Genomic DNA, 21,522 nt, shown 5'->3' with positions numbered 1-21,522 from the left:
AGTTTCCCAGAAATACAATAAACACAAATTTATACTTGCTAAATAAGTGTTGTCTTTGCGGCACTGTGCGAAATGCATGCCGATGTGAGTCGCTTTTCTTGCAGACGAGCCAATCTATGAATACAGTGGAACCTTGGATTGTGAGTAACGAGGTTTGCGAGTGTCCACAAGATGAGCAAAGATTTTTTATACATTTTGACTTGAAAAACGAACAAGTCTTGGGTTACGAGTACCGAGTATCATGTATAACGCTTGCGCTTCTTGTTTTGATGCCGAGCATCACATGATCACAACTGAGCCAACGGTTTTTCTCTCTCTTGTGCTGTGGAATCGTCTCTTCTGCTGGGTCTTGGCTGTAAAGGCCAGAGAGTGTGTGCGCACGTATTTTGACACCGTGCTTCTTTCCCGCGCGTAAACAAACACTTATGTCAGGATTTATTTTTACTTTTTTTAAAGGTAAAGTGCAGGTTAATTTGATTTATTTTTACTTTATATTTTGTTTTAATTATTTTTATGTATTTATTTTTGGGGGCTGTGGAACGAATAATTAGAGTTTCTATGATTTCTTATAGGAACATTACATTTGGTTTATGAGTGTTTTGGAATACGAGCCGCTTCCGGAATGAATTATACTAAAGATTAAAAAAATCTTTGCTCGTCTTGCAGAACACTCGTAAACTGCGTTACTCGTAATACAAGGTTCCACTGTAGTTTTATTCTGATATTTCCTGACGGTGATTAATGTGTAAATGTGTGTTTGTGAAACTTGAGGCAGGAGGACACTCAGGCTGAGACCTGTCGAGAGAAAATACGGACAATGTTGGGGCCCCAACAAATGAGGCCCGGAGGTGTTTTAGAGATGATGTATTTATGGTTTTAAACTGATCTTTCGTTACTGCTCATGCCACAGTCCTGCTCAGGTCTGCCCTCTAATTAGGCTAAGGGTGTTTACTGTTTTTTTAGTAACAGATCATTCACAGGGACTTGTACAGCCAGGGGCCAAAAGTTTTGAGAATGACACAATTAGTTTTAATATTAAATATTAATACAGTGGAACCTCGGATTATGAGTAATGCAGTTTACGAGTGTTCTGCAAGACTAGCAAAGATTTTTAATAAATTTAACTTGAAAAACAAGCATTTTCTTGGTTTACGAGCACCGAGTATCATGTTTTACACATGCGCTTCTTGTTTAGACGCCAAGCGTCACGTGATCACAACTGAGCCAACAGTTTTTCTCTCTTGCGCTGCGGAATCGTCTCCCCTACTGGGTCTTAGTGCTCGTCTCTTACTGGTATAATCAACATCTGTGCACGAGTGTACTGTTTATTATAACACTGTGACTACGTGTGTGTGAAGCATATTTTATGTGTTCGGAAACGTGTGTGTACAGCGCGTATACTGTTTCTTACAACACGCGTGTGTGCGCGCGAGTAAGGCAAAAGAAATTCCCAATACAGAGGTTAAAAATCAATTTTCTTCCTCATCGCCGTGTGTGCACGCGCGCGCGCACGCGAGTGTAATTAGACACTGTGCCGGCTGTGTGTGTGTCAGAAATGAAGGCGAGAGACACACACTCCGCTCTCTGAAGAAACTCTGTTGCAGATCTTTTCTGGGTCATTTGTTTGTTTATTTTACTTTACAGCAGTGATTCTGTTAGTTTGCGCTCACACGAGTGTCTTTAGCAATGTTTATTTATTTATTTATTTTTTTGGGATAAACAGTGAAGTGGGAGAGAGATGTTGATTTATGACCTCTGTTTACGGAAGTATAGTCCAGTGCGGAAGATGCATTGTGGGTAATGCAGTCCGGTGTGTGTGAACGCGAATGTGAGATTTAAGTTAGGATATTGAGCCTGAGTTTTGTTCTTCAGTAGTTTTTTTTAGTTAGTTAAGTGCAGGATCCACCCGAAAGTTTGTAATATAACCTGACAATGCAGAAAATAAAAGAACGGACATCTATGAGTTTGTCCATCTCATCATTACACGAGCATGAATTAACGAGCTGTTACGCTGTCGCGAGCAACATTAAAATTAAGCGAAAAAGCTTTAATAATTTAGAACAGAACAACAGTCTTTCCGTTAATGTGTGTTTAAACGAGAGAAGAAAGTTTTAATGTGTAAGATGAGGAGAGGGAGACACGAGGGGCTAAAAGCAAGAGTCTTCACTTACTCTAGGCTCACACACGCACACAAACACAGCGCCTGCGTGCACAAACGGAAACACTTATCTGCCGGGATTTATTTTTAACTTTTTTGAAAGGTAACGTGCAGGTTAATGTTTTATTTTTACTTAATATTTTGTATTAATTATTTTTATGTATTTATTTTTTTGGGCTGTAGAATGAATAATTTAAGTTTCCATTATTTCTTATGGGAAAATTAAATTTGGTTTATGAGTGTTTCGGAATACGAGCCCACTTCCGGAACGAATTATGCTCGTAATCCGAGGTTCCACTGTATTAAATTTCAATAGTTAAATATTTTTATCTGTCAGATGTTACTCTGGTACACTGAAGTATAATTACGAACATTTCATGAATGTCAAAGGCTTTTATTTACAATTGCATTAAGCTGCACCTAATAGTACTATGCAAAAAAATCAGTATTTGCAGTGTTGACTTTCCAAGACCTCTGCAGTTTACCCTGAGATGCTGTCAATCATCTTTTGGGCCACACCCTGACTGATGGAGCCCTTTCTTACATAATCAGTGCTTGTGGGTTTTTGTTTGTCCAGCCGTCTCTTGAGGATTGACCACAAGTTCTCAGTGGGATTAGGGTCTGGGGAGTATTCTGGCCTTTCCTGGTTTTGTTCCCACAGACACTTACTGATCACTTTTGCCTAATGACAAGGAGCTCCATCATGCAGCAGACTGTGTTAAATTTAATATTCGTGTCATTCCCAAAACTTTTGGCCCCTGGCTGTAGAGGGAAACTGTTATTAAACCTTTTTGAAAGGAGTCTCCAGTGCCAGTGCTTTGCAACAGTAAAACTGTAACTTTAAGGTTTCTGACATCTTCAGGACAGATAAGTTTATACTTTTACAGTTTCTCAGTAACTTAATGACTTGAGTAACTTGTGATAACTTGTATTTTTAGGTTGTTTATTGAACATTAAATGTAAAAACTGACACTTCTTCATTCATAAAACAATATAATTGTTAACAGTTTGCTTGTGGTGTAAGATGAATAAAACACAAGGACATGTCTGCTTCATCACTTTAGCTTATTTAACTAACAAAAACAACACATACATGTACACAATTACATAAATAATCAAATTAACTCATGTTTTATGTTTTTAAGAACACCAGGCAGCAGAGTACTATGGAGCTCCATAATCAGGTAACTTTACATAATTTACAATAAGTTCATTAAAATCAGTTTAATTTAGCAGTAAATCAACACACACACAGTGTTACATAAATAGTCAAATTAATTCACCTTTTATATTTTTAAGGAACAAACCATCAAACTGCTGCAGCAGTATGAGAAGCTCCAGAATCAGGTAACTTTACTTCATTTACAATTTTTTTTTTTTAATTCAGTTTAATTTAGCAGTAAATCAACACACACACATACACGCTTATGTTACTAAGAGGGGACTGTCACTCTACACTCACCAAGAGGAGACCAGGGTTTCTGCTTATTTTGAAGAAACAAAATTGACAAGTAAAATTTTTTTTAAGGTCTTTTTTTATAATATAACTTAAAATAAGCATTTTTTTTATTTTTTAAACATGAGCCAAGAGGGGACCTGACACTAAGTGACTTCTACCAATCCAAGAGGGGACGTCCATAGATTGTAGTGTAAATGTCTGTGAAGACGCAGAGACTGTTGTCACACACCTTTTCTGACTTTATTTCCGTCTATATAATGGCCATTATACACTCAACAAAAATATAAACGCAACACCTTTGTTTCTGCTCCGATTTTTCCCTCAGTCAGAACATTAATAGACTCAAGTGATCTAATACTTACTTGACACAGTAATTCACAAATAAATTGTTAAGAAATCATACAATATAATTTCCGGATTTTTCTTTTTAGATTCTGTCTCTCACAGTGGAAATGCACCTATGCTGAAAATTGTAGACCCTCCATGGTTTCTAAGTAAGAGAACTTATAAAATCACAGAGTTAAAACACATGCCAAGTGGGGTCATGTGTAAAACTCTGAGTGACGTCTACCAATCCAAGAGGGGACATCCATAGACCAAAACAAAAAACATCTGAACATTTATACATTACCAATTTGGCACAAATTCAGACACTATGGCTAAATGGCCATTAAATTAAAAAAAAGAACCTGATAAAAAATACTTTCTGGGTTTGAAAATAAAAATAAAACACACGTGCTGAGGAAATGACTTATAAAATTTACATTATTATTTGCTTTATTTAACATTTATTTACCAATGTATGAATGTGGTCATGAAATCAGAAAATGATTAGATACCAAAAAATTGCCATTCAAGAAGCCTGTCATTTTTTTATTTATAAAATGACAGGTAAATTGGCAAAAATATCTTTGTAAAAAATCTAAATCAAACATTAAATTAAAAAACAAAAACTATTGTATATTACTGTAACTCAGTGAATGTAGACGTGTATTGAGACATGAGTGTGTCTGAAAGAGTCTTAATCTCCCAGTGTTCATTTACATCTCTATACAGACAGGCTTAAGTCAAGAGACTTTGAGATGCTTCAACATACACACACTTTCCCCTACTGTACACTAGATGAAAAGCTAGATTTTCATGCCTGTGGATTTCCTAAATCATTGGTTGTTTTAGACAATTCATGGGCTGGGAAGTTCATGTTCACGGCACGTAAACTGTAGAAAACTGAGCACTGTCTGGGTGAAGGGAAGGTGAGGGAGGTGTTAAACAGTCAGAAGTGTGACCAGCTGATCAACATATGAATAAAGTCACTTCAACGATTCACCTACACCTATTGGGGAAACCAGAACTTTCAAAAACACAAAAGCTTCTTTTGGTTTACAGGGTTAATGCTGTTTGTTACCCTGGCCGATTATAATGCACCATGACTTAAACCCTCCCATTTTATTATTTGATAAAATAATAGTTATATTAATATGATAGTCATTATAATACATCTATAATTATGACATATAAGGTTAATTTCGTATGCATTTTTCTTACAATTTATTTGATGGACTACAGCACCATTGAACTAAAGATATGAATGCACATTTAAAGAAAAGAAACACTTCAAAGTGGCATTTTGAGTCATATAAGAGCTTTAATTAATATAGCAAAAATAAATAAATAAAAACAAACAACAGTACTAAGCAAATTCTAATACAAAACAATTAAGGGGTCTTTTTCAGAAACAACAGTTTATACACCAAGCTAAACATGAAGTTCCGCTCTTGGGGACTCTTTCTCATCAGATATATAAGAGGTAATGTGATGTCCCTCCAGATGTCAACCTAATCTAGCCAAATTAACAGGACTGACTATCACTGAATTGTCCTGTAAAAAACAGAGTTCAACTTTTAGTTTTGCTGTAATAAGTGTGCGCGAGGAGAATTCATACAACTTGCAGTTAAATTCAACAGAAGTTACCTTTAGCGTTGAGGCTTAATGTTCAATAATCTTCATCCAGGTCAGCCTGCAAGCACAGAAAACGTTACTACAAGCTTCTACATTTCGTGAGTTAATTTGTTCTTGTTAACTTCAAGGTTAACTTCAAGTTATATTTCACTGACTACAAATGTAAAATTTAGAGCAAGATATTGCAGATAATATGCACATTCATTTGTTTGCTGTACATTCTCATCTAAATCACTGAAGCTAGCCTGTATAGCCTACGTAATTCAGTATTTAGTTGAATCTTTTAATTCATAATAACATCTACAAAGGAATTAAAACAACTTTAACTAAAAGCCATGTCATTCAGAAAAAAATAGTGTTAAAACAATCGAACCAAACCTGCTGGACCATCCTCCTCCTCTGCATGTTGTAGTGATTTGTTCATTTATTAGCTTCAAATCGCATATAAAAATGCAGAAAATTTTCAAACAATGAACAAAACAAAAGCCATTCGATAACCGCAGTCACTAGGAATCAACTGTTTTTTACATGATCCTTTGGCATCTCGTGAGTAAAATATTAAAAATGTTAATACAGGACGGTGAAAATCAGAGTAAAACGGGTCGTTCAGACATTGTTCAGAACAACAGCGTACTTTAATTCGATTCTGGGTCCAGCGTTGTTCTCTCTTTATCTGCTTCCATTAGGGTCTATCTTTAGTAAATATGGGGTCTCTTTCCATCTGTATGCAGATGATACTCAGATTTATATTCCTTTAAAGCGTGGAAACAAGGATGCCTTTAAGCCTATTCTGGATTGTTTGGAGGAGCTAAAACTTTGGCTGGCAACAAACTTTCTGAGCCTCAATGAGAGTAAAACTGAATTCATAGTGTTTGGTCCCACTGATCAATGCGTATATGATTTTAAAAGTACATCTCTATCACCGTACAGTACCTCATGTGTCAGAAACCTGGGTGTTTTGTTTGACAGTAACCTCAAATTTGATAAGCAGATAAGTACAGTGGTTAAGTCTTGTTTTTATCATATTCGTCTTCTTTCAAAAGTAAAGCCATTTCTATCTCTAAAGAAGCTTGAAATAGCTATGCATGCATTTGTAACATCTCGGCTTGACTACTGCAACTCTTTATATGTCGGTGTCTCTCAGTCTTGTGTCTCTCGATTGCAGTTAGTCCAAAATGCAGCAGCCCGGCTTCTCACAGGAAAGTGCAAATACGAGAATATTACGCCGGTTTTAATTTCACTTCATTGGCTGCCAGTTAAATATAGAATTGACTACAAAATGCTAATGTTTGTTTTTAAATCTTTACATAGTCTGGCCCCACAGTACTTAACTGATTTGTTACAGCCTTACATTCCACCAAGATCACTCAGATCTACTAATCTTAATTTGTTGCAAGTGCCTAGGACAAGACTAAAAACCAGAGGTGACCGTGCCTTTTCTGTTGTTGGTCCAAAGTTATGGAACGATCTCCCGTTTCACATCAGAACTGCTCCAACCTTGTCTGTTTTTAAGTCCACTCTTAAAACTTATCTATTTTCCTTGGCGTTCAACATCTCTTGAACTATTGTTCTGTGTTTTTGGCCTTAGGAACTTCGCCTGTGTTTACAGCTTGTGTGATATCATGTTTTATAATTTGTGTCTGTCTTACTGTGTATTTATTAATAGTGTTGTAAAGCACTTTGGTCAACCTCGGTTGTTTTTTAAATTGTGCTCTATAAATAAAAATTGTATTGTATTGTATTAATTCAAAGGTTGATTAGAGATGGAAAAAAAAACATACAAAAAGTGCAGAAAATGATAGACTGCTCTGCTAAAATAATATTAAGTGCTTTAAAATGGGAGACCTAAACCACAAAGACAGGGAAGAAAACGGAAAACTACCATTCAAATGGATCAAAGAATAACAAAATTGGCAAAGACTCAGCCAATGATCAGTTCCAGCATGGGTGCTGAAGAGGTTACAGTCCGCAAAGGAACGCGCTGACTGGCCTAAAGAGAAATGGCGCAACATTTTGTGGACTGATAAAAGCAAGATTGTCCTTTTTGGGTCTAGAGGCCGCAGACAGTTTGTCAGGCCCCCAAACACTGAATTCAAGCCACAGTACACTGTGAAGATGGTGAAGCATGGAGGGACAAGCATCATGATATGGGGATGCTTCTCGTACTGTGGTGTTGGGCCTATTTATCACATTTCAGGGATCATGGATCAATTTGTGTACATCAGAATATCTAAATAGGTCACGTTGCCTTATGCTAAAAAGAAAATGCCCTTAAAATGGGTGTTTCAACAAGACAACGACCCCAAACACACCGGTAAGCGAGCAGCATTTTGGTAGACCTTTCTAATCTACTCTTGGTAGATTGACGTTATGGAGTGGCCAGCCCAATCCCCAGACCCTAATCCAATAGAAAAGTTGTGGCCTGACATTAAAAATGCTGTTTCTGAGGCAAAACCAAGAAATGCAGAGGAATTGTGGCCTGTACAGATCTGGCCTTTAAAAACGCACGTTTTCGGAAAAGGGATCCCACGACTTGCCGCGGTTGCGCGCGGCAAGCTGTGAAAATGCCCTTCAATACCTGTAGGGGGCAGTTGTGTTTCAGTCTAAAGTATTGTGTGTCTACTGAAGCCGAAAAATTTTATGTCTCTTAGGCGCCCATTGACAGCAAGCGACAGAGCTCATAAACGTGTCAAGCTCAAACTGTTATGTATTTATTCATCATTTACATTCAGAATTATTATTATTAGTAGTAGTAGTTCTCCGAATTTATTATTATTATTGTAACGCACCCGCGCGTGTGCAAAAGGACTACAAAGATTTATGACGTTAAACGCAGACGGGTACTGGTGGCTCAGTGGTAGGTGATTCGCCCGCCATGCGGGAGACCCGGGTTCGATTCCCAGCCAGTGCTCAATATGCTGGTGCTATTCGCTAAAATGCCATAGATATAGCCATTACATTATCAAGTTATGCTTCAGTACTAAATGCATGTTTCCAATTGAGAATTTTTTTTTGCTTAAGCTATGAAACACATTAGCACTCACCTCACAGTTGCTATAATTTAATGATCATAAGCAAAAAGTGTAAAACAAAGGATTCACATTTATTACATTTTCACCCAGAGCGGGATTCGAACCAGGGTCTGGACGATTTTATAGGATATACGGATATTATACGGATATTATTTAAGCAACGCCACACCACGTGCAAAGCGGCAAAAATGCTTCAATTTCATTGGCTGTCACTGAGTGTCAGCTATTCACGACTGGCAGAATCCCCGGGCTTTGACTGCGCTTTCTCTATTCGTTATTACAGGGGAGGACTGGGACTCAAAAGTGGCCCTGGACTTCCTGGCCCACAGCAGCCCACACCATAATACTGTGGAGATACATTTTTAACACCAGTTACTAGTATAAAAATATAACACAATACAGAAATCAATGCTATTTAAACATGTTATTTGAAGTATCACTGAACATATATTGAGTCAAAGAAACGAAAAGAAAAAGAACATCAAGACAAACAACATATAAATCTATAAAGACAATATTTTAAAAGGAATGGCAATAAAACTGAACAGGTAAGCTGAAATAAAATCAGTAGCAGCAGTAGCTCACGCTAGTAAACTAGTTATTTTAATTATTATGGTAGTCAATATTAACACGAAATTATGCTGAGGAACATTATTTCAATTAATATTGACCACCATCATAATAACTAGCACAAGTTAATGCTGCTACTAATTTTATTCTGTTTGATTGCCATTCTTTTTACTTGGCTCTGGTAGATCAGGGGAGACGTGTTGGTCATCATCAGCATGTATTATGATGTGGGATGTGGTGCGCTGCTGGATCCAGCCTCACTGTCCCTGACCTGTTATAGGCAGAATCTGTTCATTTGAAGCATTTCACAGCATTTACCTCTAAAGCTTTTTCTTATTTTCGCGTAACCTTTTCTTCTTCCTCCTTTTCATTCATGGAAATTATTATTAATTTGCTCAGAAAATTCGCTGCATCGAGAAAGGATCAATATCTAAAAATTTAAAGATGCCCACGTGTGTGGACAAAGAATACAAAAGTGTATAATCTTTAATAAGGTTAGCCTAATACAATATTGTTTCCAATGCTGAAGCAAACATGATTTTGTTTTAGTCTATTTATTGAATACAACGTGACAGCGCGCTCCGAGGTGAAGCGCACCCACAGTTACTGTAATCCCCCATCTCACCTTTACAACAGGTGTGAAGTCATCAAACCGGTTTCGCTGCTGGGGAAATTCACAGAATTGGGGGTTTTAAAACAAATTAACAAGACCGAGCAAACTTCATACAGGGGGTTTGGTTGGTTAGAAGTGCCGCTGCCGGGGGGGGGGGGGAGGGCGGGGGGGGGGGGGGGGGTGGTCGTTGGGCGGGAGAGAGTCTCGCCCGGGGAGCAATTCAGTGTAGAACCGCCACTGCCTATTTTCCACCACATCACGTACTTTCCTGATCTCGGACTAAACTCCGCGCTTTGCTTTTATAATGTGGAGCAAGCCCGAGATCATATTAACGTAGCATTCATCATTCAAAGTTATTCATATCAGTGTATAGTTAGTGTGATTTGAAAAGTGCTATAACTTCACCTGCTACAGTTTCAGCCCAGTGGAACAATCTGACTACATGTGAAGTGCCATGAAAAAGTATTTGCCCCTTCCTATTATTTTTCTTTGCATGTTTGTCACACTTTAGGTGAGAACGTATAGGTTAATATGTATAGGTGAGAACAGCTGATTCACACTTGGGAAGAGTGAATAATTTGCATTTGAATGTTGTCTGGCATTGTAAGCACACGCAGTGACACTAAAAGAACAATAGGATTAATAGGAATAGGAGGCACTAAAGAGGAGGATTTTAATTTAGACTATAAAAAAATTAACCTGCGTCTATTTTTAGGCGTGCCAGCTGCCACTTTTTAGTCTTATAATGCCCACATGACACGCTGGTACAGAGCTGGACATAGCTCATCCATGCCAATGATCCCGGGTTTGCACCCTGCGCTATAAAATACGAGTACGACGGCCATCCACGGACAGCAGCTCCTGCCTCCGTCCGCTCGCGCTGGCTCTTCTTTGAAGTCCCTGGGGCGCGTTCCATTTGCGCCGCTTGCATGCCGCACTTCCCCGAGTGTGCGCGTCTCACTCACACCGCGTAGTAAAATCCACTGTAAACCAACAAAACCCGGGGATTTTATAGCGCGGATTGGAAGCCCAGGATTATTAGCAAGGAGAGCTCTTCTTCACTATTCGTGCCTAATTCCGCAGCCCCGCTTCTTCGCATATCTGAAGGAGAGGCCGCCTAACTAGTGAGCGAGGAGCGATATTGATTTGGGCGCACGCCGTGACAGGCTAAAAAAAAACTATTGTCCTCAAAAATGTAACAGATGAGGACTCTGATTAATGTGCAAAAACTATATAATAAAACTATATAAGACTACATGCCTTTATAAGACTCAACTTTTATTTAAGCGCACTCACAATAACGAAAAAAAACATGATTTTATAAATGTTTGAAAGCAAATAAGCTGCGCTGTTCTGTATTGTTTTTGGTGAACTTGAGCGCGTCAGAAAATGAACACAAAAGTTTTTTTTAATGGTCAGAGTCAGTCTGCTCGCTGTTTTCCCGACGCGTTCATAATCATTAGTCTACTTCTGCCGGTGCGCTCTGGAAAACTCCATGCATGCGGCTGAGCGCTGATTAAAACTATGGAGTAAATTAAAGAGGAGAATCACGATGCCGAATCAAAGTCCTGAGCCCAAACCTCATTTAAATTAAATTAACAAAGACTATAAGTAAAAAAAAAACAATAGCCCACGTTTAGAAACCGTTTATAAATTCTTTCCGACATGAGTTGGCCCGGTGTTATGCGCAGAGCGCCGGGTGATTTCCTGAAGCTCCGAAATCACTGGGGCATTTTTTCTAAATAGATGTTATCTTTAATAACTGATGGAGGTTTTGGGCTGTATACACACGCATATTTGAGGGGTTTAAAACGAATTAGTCCAAGCAGACCTACATGAAAGGTGAGAAGTGAGTAACTGAGCGCGCTGTCGCGGTGTATATACTGTACAACACACGTTTATCAACCTTTTGATAAAAACGCTGCCTTTTGTAAAGTGAAAGTACTTTACAAAAGACAAACTGCTTTATTTTAGTCATGAATTCACAATCACATCACATTCCAGCTATTATTTTCAGCCGTGGTTAAATAATGTATGAAATAATTATTAAATGCTGGACATAAACAGCAAATATGATGATTATTATAAAAAGCCCGAAGAAGTTCGTAGTCATAAAATAATATTTACTTAATAATATAATATATATAGTTCATTCATGTCTTCTGATGATGTCGACACATTTTTTAAGTTTTAAATAAGATATGTTGGCATATTCACGAATCAGGACATTCGCATAGTTAAGACTACCAGATAGCCTACTATCAGGAAATTAAATTAATTTCAATACCATTTAAACCGAGACATTGCCATGTCTTTCACTGTTTTGTCCCTGTTAAAACATTACAAAAAATATATAAGAAACTTATTAAGAATTTTAAAGCACGAATTTGGGCATCTCATTTCATCATTATGAAAAAAATATGAAGCACATATACACACATTTATCATGAAAGATCTGTTGTAAAGCAAAATAAAATTCATGTTTGCTTCAGCATTGGGAACAATATTGTTTTAGGCTAAGTAATTATACACAATTCTTCGTTGTACAGTACTTGGTCCGGCGTTTAAATAAAGTCCTTCCATGCGCCATCTGGCGGATATTCAGTGAAGCACAACACATTTATTTAAATTCCCGAATGTTGCTTACGGCAAGTCGCGGCGCGCCGCACGCTAAATTGAGGCATCCCGCGGGAAAACACGCGCAGTCTTAATGGCCACATCTGTAGTACAATTGTCACAGATGTGAAGCAGTTCTCAGACAGCATGGATATACATACTAAATATTAGTTCAGAGATGCCCAAGAAAGATTAAACTTTTTTAGTTTAAATGGTAAATTCGTCACTTTGTAAAGATATATGATGACACTGCTATTTTTTTTAACAAACTAATATTTGTTTTTCTTCACTTTCTGTAACTTAATACATTTATCCCATTTTTCTTCATGTTGAGATTCAGAATAGAATGTGCAGGGGTCCAATGCATTTATGTGATTTAAATTAAAAGTTATATGTATATGAAGCTTTACTCACTTTTTTCAAGACACTGCTATTATTATATACAACTGTAGATAAACACTCACACAATTGACAAAAATATCAGCTTGGTCAGTAAGTGCCCTGGCTAGCAACAACACATTTACATATGAAGGGGTCACGGGTGAGGGGAACCACAGAGGTGTCAACAGCAACGCCAAATCCACATCAGCTCTGCACTATTTCTAACAGCTGACTTAGTGAAACCTCTACAACAATTTACAGGGCAGGATTTTTATGCAGTATTAGAACATCAGCAGTTTTAACATATAATATAATTTACTGTATTAAAATTAATCTCTGACCTTCATAAAACTCACGTCAAAAAGTTCTAAAACGTATGAAAAAAAGAAAAACAGATTTTGGGATTCTGCTTGCTAATCACTAGAGATTTGGCCACCAACTTAACAGGTTTTACAATAGTTTAGTAACTTCCGAGTACAAATCTTAATGTTTAGGCATAATGATATTCTGTGGAATTGTGTGCTTATCATTTTATAGCAACAGTTTGGACAGGAGCCTTTTGTGTTTTCACGTGACAAGAAAAAGTACAACACATGATTGATTCAGTCAGTGTGGAAGAACCTGGTCTGCATGAAGAGTCCTGATCCAGTTCAACATCTCAGTGTCACTTTAGGATGCCCAAGATGGATGTTGTTGTTGTTGGTCTTTCGGCTGCTCCCGGCAAGGGGTCGCCACAGTGGAATACCCAGTCCGCACAACAACAACTACCCTCTTGGCTCTTGACGAAGACGGTCGCATCTGCTCTCCCTCCCTTATCTCTCCCCGCTTGCTTCTCTTGTCTGTCTTGTGAATACTATTCAGAGACTCTCTTTGTCTTGCTCTTGAAAATAAAAAGGAATATGGATTTGATCAAGTGGTCTCTGAATGCAATTGACACGATCTTCTCGACGAGAAATGTGGGTTCTGGGGAACCTACTTGTCCTGCTGGGACGTTTGCTGCTGGATACACGATGGACGGTTGGGAGAAGTGGCGCATTGTGTGCCTGGCCGCACTGTCTCTGGAGGATGTTGAAGATATCTACCTATTCGGAACTCTGATAACAGGGATTCTGCTGATTGGATTAGGTGGGATACTTGGATATCGGAAAATTTTAAAAGCAGTCAGTCTCAACCCCAAGAGACTGGCTGGCTGGGAAATAGTGGTGACGAGAGCTGTCAGTAATCAGACTGTGGTTCTGGACCGCAAATTGGATAACATCTTGGTGAGACTAGCAGCTATGCAACGTGATTTGGACAGACCTGGAGACCAGTGATGGACATTAAATATCTGCGAAATTGGCAGATATTGATCGAAACCTGGAAAATGATTTTCTTTTTCGGTTGCCCCTTTTCTTTTCTCTCCAGCTACTGCATTCAAGGCCGTCGCTGGAGACATTAACTCCCCGAAGACCAAGATAACGAGACGCTCTGGAATCCTAATCCTCACCCCCCCTTCAAGGACACCTGGCGCAGACTATTACGGGATGTTACAGGCTTACAAACTGACACGCACACACACAACAGCTACAGATAGACACTCTACCTTCCCCTTATCCAACGCCTTCTTTGGTTGAACTTGAAAACTTGAACTTGGCACAGGTTTTACGCTGGATGCCCTTCCTGACGCAACCCTCCCGTTTTATCCGGGCTTGGGACCGGCACTGCATCATGGCTGGGGGATTTGGGCACTAGCTGGGAATCGAACCCGATATACAAACATAATTCATGTCATTAAAAATAGGTATTCAATTCAATTTTATTTGTATAGCGCTTTTAGCAATTTTCATCGCCGCAAAGCAGCTTTACACAATCAAAGAATTATTTAAGTTTGTATGAAATGTGAATTGGAATGAATCAAAATGGTCAGTTAGTCCCTGCTGAGCAAGCCGAGGGCGACAGTGGCAAGGAAAAACTCCCTGAGATGGTAATAGGAAGAAACCTTGAGAGGAACCAGACTCAACAGGGAACCCATCCTCATCTGGGTAAAACAGAATAACGGCTATAATAGCTGATGTTAATTGATGTTAATATGGAGTCCAGGTAGTTATTCAAGACCCAGGTAGACTTGTAAGAAGTTCCAGTCTTGAACTATCGAACTGTCAAGTCCCCAGAGAAACAGTTGTCAACACCAGTCAAGGCCAGAACTATTTTCTAGGTAGAGAGAATCATCCCCAGACACCAGACGCATCCCAGAGAGACCCACGGGGCATCCATGTGACGAGATCTTCAACCAGAAGTGGGGCACCAGGATGGGTCAGACAGGTCCGGAGGGCAGAGGGAGTCTGGATCACTGGCAGCTTGGGAATGATATGTGTAGCTCGACAGAGAGTGAGAAAGAGTGAAAGGGGGAGACAGGAGGAGAGAGGAAAGAGAAAGAGGGGGGGAAAGAAGAAGAGGAGAGATGGCAGTTAGGTATGGTCACAGTCACACAATGTATAATGTGAATGTATATTAACTGTAGACTGCAAGCAGAGACTCCAGCAGGACTAACTATGACAGCATAACTAAAAGGGAGAGCCAGAAGGAAACACAAACATGAGGGCTTCCTGAGATGTAAAGCAAACAATCACCTCACCGTCAGCAAACCTGAGTGATCAATAAGAGTGAGGAAGACAGCATCCAAACATACCAGTTCACCATAATACTCTACGCCCATGAGTCCCCCAGATCTGCTCCTTTACCTATGGCAAATCTATTTATAAAAACGCTTGAGACTGTGTCTGAGTCCCAAACACTATTTGGAAGACTATTCCATAATTTTGGGGCTTTGTAAAAAAAAGCTCTGCCCCCAGCTGTATTTTTCATAATCCACGGTACTGACAAGCAGCCTGAATCCTTTGATCGAAGTAGGCGTGGCGGATCGTAAGACACTAGCAGTTCGCTCAGGTACTGCGGCGCGAGACCATTTAATGCTTTATATGTCAAGAGTAGTATTTTAAAATCAATGCGAAATTTCACAGGGAGCCAATGGAGTGAAGATAAGATAGGGGTGATGTGCTCATATCTTCTGGTTCTAGTGAGGACTCTCGCTGCTGCATTCTGGACTAGTTGAAGCTTATTTATGCATCTAGCTGAACAACCAGACAGTAAGGCATTACAATAGTCCAACCTAGAGGTGATAAAAGCATGAACTAGTTTTTCTGCATCGTTTAGCGACAATAAATTTCTTATCCTGGCAATATTTCTGAGGTGAAAGAATGCTATCCTGGTAATATTATCTACATGTGCTTCAAATGAAAGGCTGGAATCAATAATCACACCAAGGTCTTTCACTGTTGCATTTGATGGAACAGAAAGGCCATCTAAAGTTACGGTGTGATCTAAAATTTTACTTCTTAGCTGTATGCGGTCCTATGACTAGAACTTCTGTCTTATCCGGATTTAGCAGAAGGAAGTTAATTAGCATCCAATTTCTTATGTCCTGCACACATTGCTCAATTTTAGTAAGCTGTTTTTTCTCATCAGGTTTTGCTGAGACATATAAATGTGTATCGTCAGCATAACAATGAAAACTAATACCATGCTTACGGATTATGTTGCCCAGAGGAAGCATGTAAAGGGAAAAAAGCAGTGGACCTAAAACTGAACCCTGCGGAACGCCAAACTCCACTAGAGAACATGCAGAATAATCACCATTTAAGTCTACATACTGATAACGATGGGTTAGATAGGATCTGAGCCAGGAGAGGGCTGTACCCTTAATTCCTACTACATTTTCTTATCTGTGAAGAATAGCGTGATCAACGGTGACAAAAGCTGCACTGAGGTCAAGTAATACAAGCATAGTTACACAACCCTGATCAGAGGCCAATAGGATGTCATTTACTATTTTAACGATTGCTGTCTCTGTACTGTGATGAATCCTAAATCCTGACTAATACAGTTCATGTATGCCATTTCTATGTAGATATAAGCATAGCTGCTCCGCTACTATCTTTTCCAGAATCTTAGAGATAAAGGGAAGGTTTGATATTGGCCTGTAACTGGACAGCTGACAGGGGTCGAGGTCAGGTTTCTTAATTATTGGTTTGATAACTGCTAATTTAAAAGATTTTGGAACATAACCAATGCTGAGTGAAGAATTAATTATTCTCAACAGGGGTTCTGTTATTGCTGGTACTATCTGTTTAAGAAAATGTGTCGGTACAGGATCTAATATACAGGTTGATGAATTTGAAGAAGAAATGAGTGAAATTAGTTCATTCTCTGCAAGGGGAGTAAAGTATTCTAGGTTCTGAACTGACATGGCTAGATTAACATCTGCATCAATTACATTGTTCGGTTTCAAAACCTCAATTTTATGCTTAATATAGGTCTTCCCCTCCTCCACTATAATTTGTGTCTGAAAGAGTCTTCATCCCCTAAAGTTTATTTACATCTCTATGCAAACAGGCTTAAGTCAAGAGACTCTTGATTCTGAGACGCTTCAACATACACAACACACACTTCCCCCATACTGCAGAACATCACAAACCAGCCCAGTATCTGTTTTCTGTCTTTGAATATCTATAAACTTCACAAGCTAGAGTAATTATGTGAATTCCCTCTTGGTGTGTGCATATATAAATTTATTTATACTCAGTTTGCATGCAATACAGAAAAAAAGGTTTATTTTAACACTTTTTCTTTTGCATTGCATCTATACCTGATTTCTTAAACAGGGATTATTATAAACTAGGACTTGGCCTTTGGTAAAGTAGGGAAGCCTATTTAACCAGCTTTTATCCAAATAACTTAGATATCTTGAGAAAATGGCCCTTGCATTTTTTTTTTAGATATCTCATGGCAAGTTATTTCAGAAAGCCCAAACATGCTCTTTATTTACATTTACATTGAGGCATTTGGCAGACGCTCTTATCCAAAGCGACTTACTTTTTTCTCTTATTACATTATTTGAACCTGGGATCCTCCGAACCGTAGGTTCTGTCTACTCTGTGAAAGCGGGGCACTATGGCCAATGATTTAACTTCAGTTTTCTTCTTCTTTCAGTATTATTATATTTAATCTGCCATGAAAATAAGCTTGTGTTTTGACACAAATCAACCAGCAGTGTTGTGCAATAAATTGAATGACATTTGAAATGTTTACAAGTTTGAAACCGAGCGGTCGCACATGTTTTGAAGCTTCCACTGGTCCTAGTAAAATTTGCATAACTTGCAAAACAAGCAGTTTTCTTGTAATGTTTTTGTTTTTTACTTCTTCGCACCTAGAGAATTTGTTTGGAGGACTTTGGTCCCCTGTTGACTTGTGAGGAACAACATGTGTTTGGAAATATGTAATTTCTCTATATAGAATGCATGTGTATACTATATACATTTCAAAAGGTTTATTCAAATAAAAGATTTTAGTAGTTAAGTAATAAAAATAAATTTTACAATATAAGCTTAAGTAAATTATTACCAATGTAAGTTTTACAAAAATGGACTCTAAAACATTATTTTAGTTCAGATGACTGGTCCCCTGTTGACTTGTGAGAAATGACATGTGTTTAAATAATTTGATTTATTTCTTGTACTTTACATTTTCTCACTACACTACAAAACTTTTCATCAGTTTTATTTATTTTTTGCTTTTTTTAAGCAGTTTTCTTGTCATATTTTATGTTTTACTTCTATTCATTAAGAAGATTTGAGAATTTGTTCAGATGAATTTATTTTTGGCGAATAGAAGTAAAACTGGTTTAAAAAAAAGTAAAAAAATAATAACAGTTTTGTATTTGAAAAGTTTTGTAGTGGAGTGAGAAAATGTAAAGTACAAGAAATAAAAAATTAATCAGACATGTCGTTTCTCACCAGTCACCATTCTCAACAGGGGACCAGTCATCTGAACTAAAATAATGTTTTAAAGTCCATTTTTGTAAAACTTACATTGGTAATAATTTACTTAAGCTCATATTGTAAAATTTAATTACTTAACTACTAAATTTTTTATTTGAATAAACTTTTTGAATGTATATAGTAAGTGTACAACAGTATTTAGCATTACAGTTAAATAATAATACTAATGAATCATACATTTCACCTCGCTGTAATCAGGTCATACTGAGAGTCTGAGTAAAGTTGTGCTATAAAGAGTTTGTTTTTAGAGAAGTAGAGAAATGTAAAAGACTGGCTTCTCCTCTGAAATGTCAGTGTCTCAGAGGCTCTTAGGGCCATTTAGAGACATTAGAAGTGTGTGAACGACATGTGTGAAACAGCCCTTGCAGTACCTGCTCTGGTTCATGGTGGCGCTGCTGAGAATGACCTTAAACACACACACACACACACACACCTAGGTCCCCTCTTGGTCAAAATAATAAAAAAAAAAACTTCACCAGAGGCATTTTCACTTGATTTTAGCTTGATTTAAGGCATAACAAACAGGGGACCTGAAAATTTAATTAACCTTTTATGTTTTTAAGATAACCAGGCTGCAGCAGCAGTATGAGAAGCTCCTGAAGGAGGTAACTTTACTTAATTTACAATAAATTCATTAAAATCAGTTTAATTTAGCAGTAAAACAACACACACACAGTTGCATAAATAGTCAAATTAATTCACCTTTTATATTTTTAAGAAAATCAGGCAGCAACAGGAGAAGAAGCTCCTGAAGGAGGTAACTTTACTTAATTTACAATAAATTCATTAAAATTCAGTTTAATTTAGCAGTAAATCAAAACACTCTCTCTCTCTCTCTCTCTCTCTCTCTCTCTCACACACACACACACACACACACACACACACACACACACACACACACACAGTGTTACATAAATAGTCAAATTAATTCACTTATGTTTTTAAGATAACCAAGCTGCTGCAGCAGTATGAGAAGCTCCTGAACAAGGTAACTTAATTTACAATAAATTCATTAAAATCAGTTTAAATCAGCAGTAAAACACCACCACCACCCCCCCACACACACAGTGTCACATAAATAGTCAAATTAATTCATCTTTTATGTTTTTAAGAAAATCAGGCTGCAGCAGGCCAATGAACAGCTCCGGAATCAGGTAACTTTACTTAATTTACAATAAAATTTATTAAAATCAGTTTAATTTAGCAGTAAAACACACACACACACACACACATACAGGTACGGGTGGTTTATCAGGCCTTTTTTTCGTAAAAAGTACCCACACTGAGTTATAGGGACACACCTTATCCTTTGTCATAGAGATTAGTAGTTAATATTAAACTGCTTGTTGTGGCATGGGGTAAAATTCTGTCTGCTCAGAATTAAATTCTAATGAAGCAGTCTAGAAATATAAAGACCGGACATTCTACAACACTGTAAGGACGGGGCGGGAGAAGGCGGGTTCTAATTTGGACATTTAAACTTGTACACACAGCCAATAACCCTTAATTATAAGGACAATCTGGGTTTTACTGGACATCACTCATACACACACACAAGCCTAACGAACCCTTAATTATGAGGACAATCTGGGTTTCACTGGACACCACTCATACACACACACAAGCCTTACTAACTATTGATTATGGGGACAATCTGGGTTTCACTGGACACCACTCACACACACACAAAAGCCTTACTAACTATTGATTATGGGGACAATCTGGGTTTCACTGGACACCACTCACACACACACAAAAGCCTTACTAACTATTGATTATGGGGACAATCTGGGTTCCATTTGACATCACTCATACACACCCAAGCCTAATGAACCATTAATTATGAGGACAATCTAAATTCACTGGACACCACTCATACACACACATACACGCAAAAGCCTTACTAACTATTGATTATGGGGACAATCTGGTTTTCACTGGACACCACTCATATACACAAACCTAACTAAGCCTTGATTATGAGGACAATCTCACAGCAATCTGAGAACAAAATGTTTCAAATGTTTAAAAAAAATTTGAACTACTAAGTCAACCTTCATACAGTACCAAACCAAATCAGATATTCTACAATGAAAAGTAAATTCACAAAAGAATTGTGCATCTTTTTGGTGCCATAAAAACCTGCAGAAGAAAAACGCACACCTAAGGGCAGTGCTGAGCTGCTGCGATATCATGCAACATGCATACATTTGGTGCAAAATGCAAAATATTTAAAATTAGCCTTGGTGGGGAAAGTTAAATGATTAAAATCAGCAAGGTGTTCATTTTAAACAGAACCAACCAAAAGGTAAAAAGATAAATCAGTTAAAATCAAAACTGAAAAAGAAATTAAGTGAAAGTGACCTTATGGGAATAAGTTGAATCAGGTGCCTTAAAACATGGTACCAGTGGAAATAAAGACAGATTTCTGTATTCACTAATAAAAAACATTTATTTAAAATTTATGTAAAAACAGCATTTTAACAAAAGTAAATATGGCGTCTTAAACTCCTATTTTGAAATCTCTAAATAAAATATGACTTAAAATGCTTCATGACAGCATTCACTTCATCTGGGCCCCATGGCCTTTTTACAGTTCTTCGTGATTTGGCCTCTGCAAAATAAATAAATACAATATAATAAATAAATACAAATAAAAAAGTGTCTTAATTTAATTGTTTAAATATATTTTTGTTTTGCAAATTTATACTTAAATGTTTGATATACCGTACCTCTGGAGCTCTCAGCTTCATCCTGATTATTTTTTTCTTTTTTCTGATGAAAAAAAACAACAACCTCAAAATGTATTCCAGCTCTTCAGTCCAAAGTGTCTAAAAATATTAGCAGACAGGACTAGT

The 21,522-nt window shown here is 37.8% G+C and overlaps 1 protein-coding gene across 3 annotated transcripts in view; it reads left to right on the top strand.

Moving 5' to 3' along the window:
* The window catches only part of LOC128511096 (golgin subfamily A member 6-like protein 4), a 235,883-nt gene that overhangs the window by 200,589 nt on the left and 13,772 nt on the right, over positions 1-21,522 (top strand). For all 3 annotated transcript variants that reach the window (XM_053483749.1, XM_053483748.1, XM_053483750.1), the window contains exons 3-8: positions 3,304-3,342; positions 3,458-3,505; positions 19,228-19,269; positions 19,383-19,421; positions 19,611-19,652; positions 19,777-19,818. In XM_053483749.1, the coding sequence (XP_053339724.1) occupies positions 3,325-3,342; positions 3,458-3,505; positions 19,228-19,269; positions 19,383-19,421; positions 19,611-19,652; positions 19,777-19,818 (231 nt within the window). In that variant the 5' untranslated portion in view covers positions 3,304-3,324. The remainder of the gene's footprint in view (positions 1-3,303; positions 3,343-3,457; positions 3,506-19,227; positions 19,270-19,382; positions 19,422-19,610; positions 19,653-19,776; positions 19,819-21,522) is intronic.

The sequence above is a fragment of the Clarias gariepinus genome, chromosome 23 (genome assembly GCF_024256425.1).
Source record: "Clarias gariepinus isolate MV-2021 ecotype Netherlands chromosome 23, CGAR_prim_01v2, whole genome shotgun sequence".
NCBI lineage: Eukaryota > Metazoa > Chordata > Actinopteri > Siluriformes > Clariidae > Clarias > Clarias gariepinus.
The sequence above is the reverse complement of the archived record's forward strand: the minus strand, read 5'-3'. Positions and strand labels throughout refer to the sequence as shown.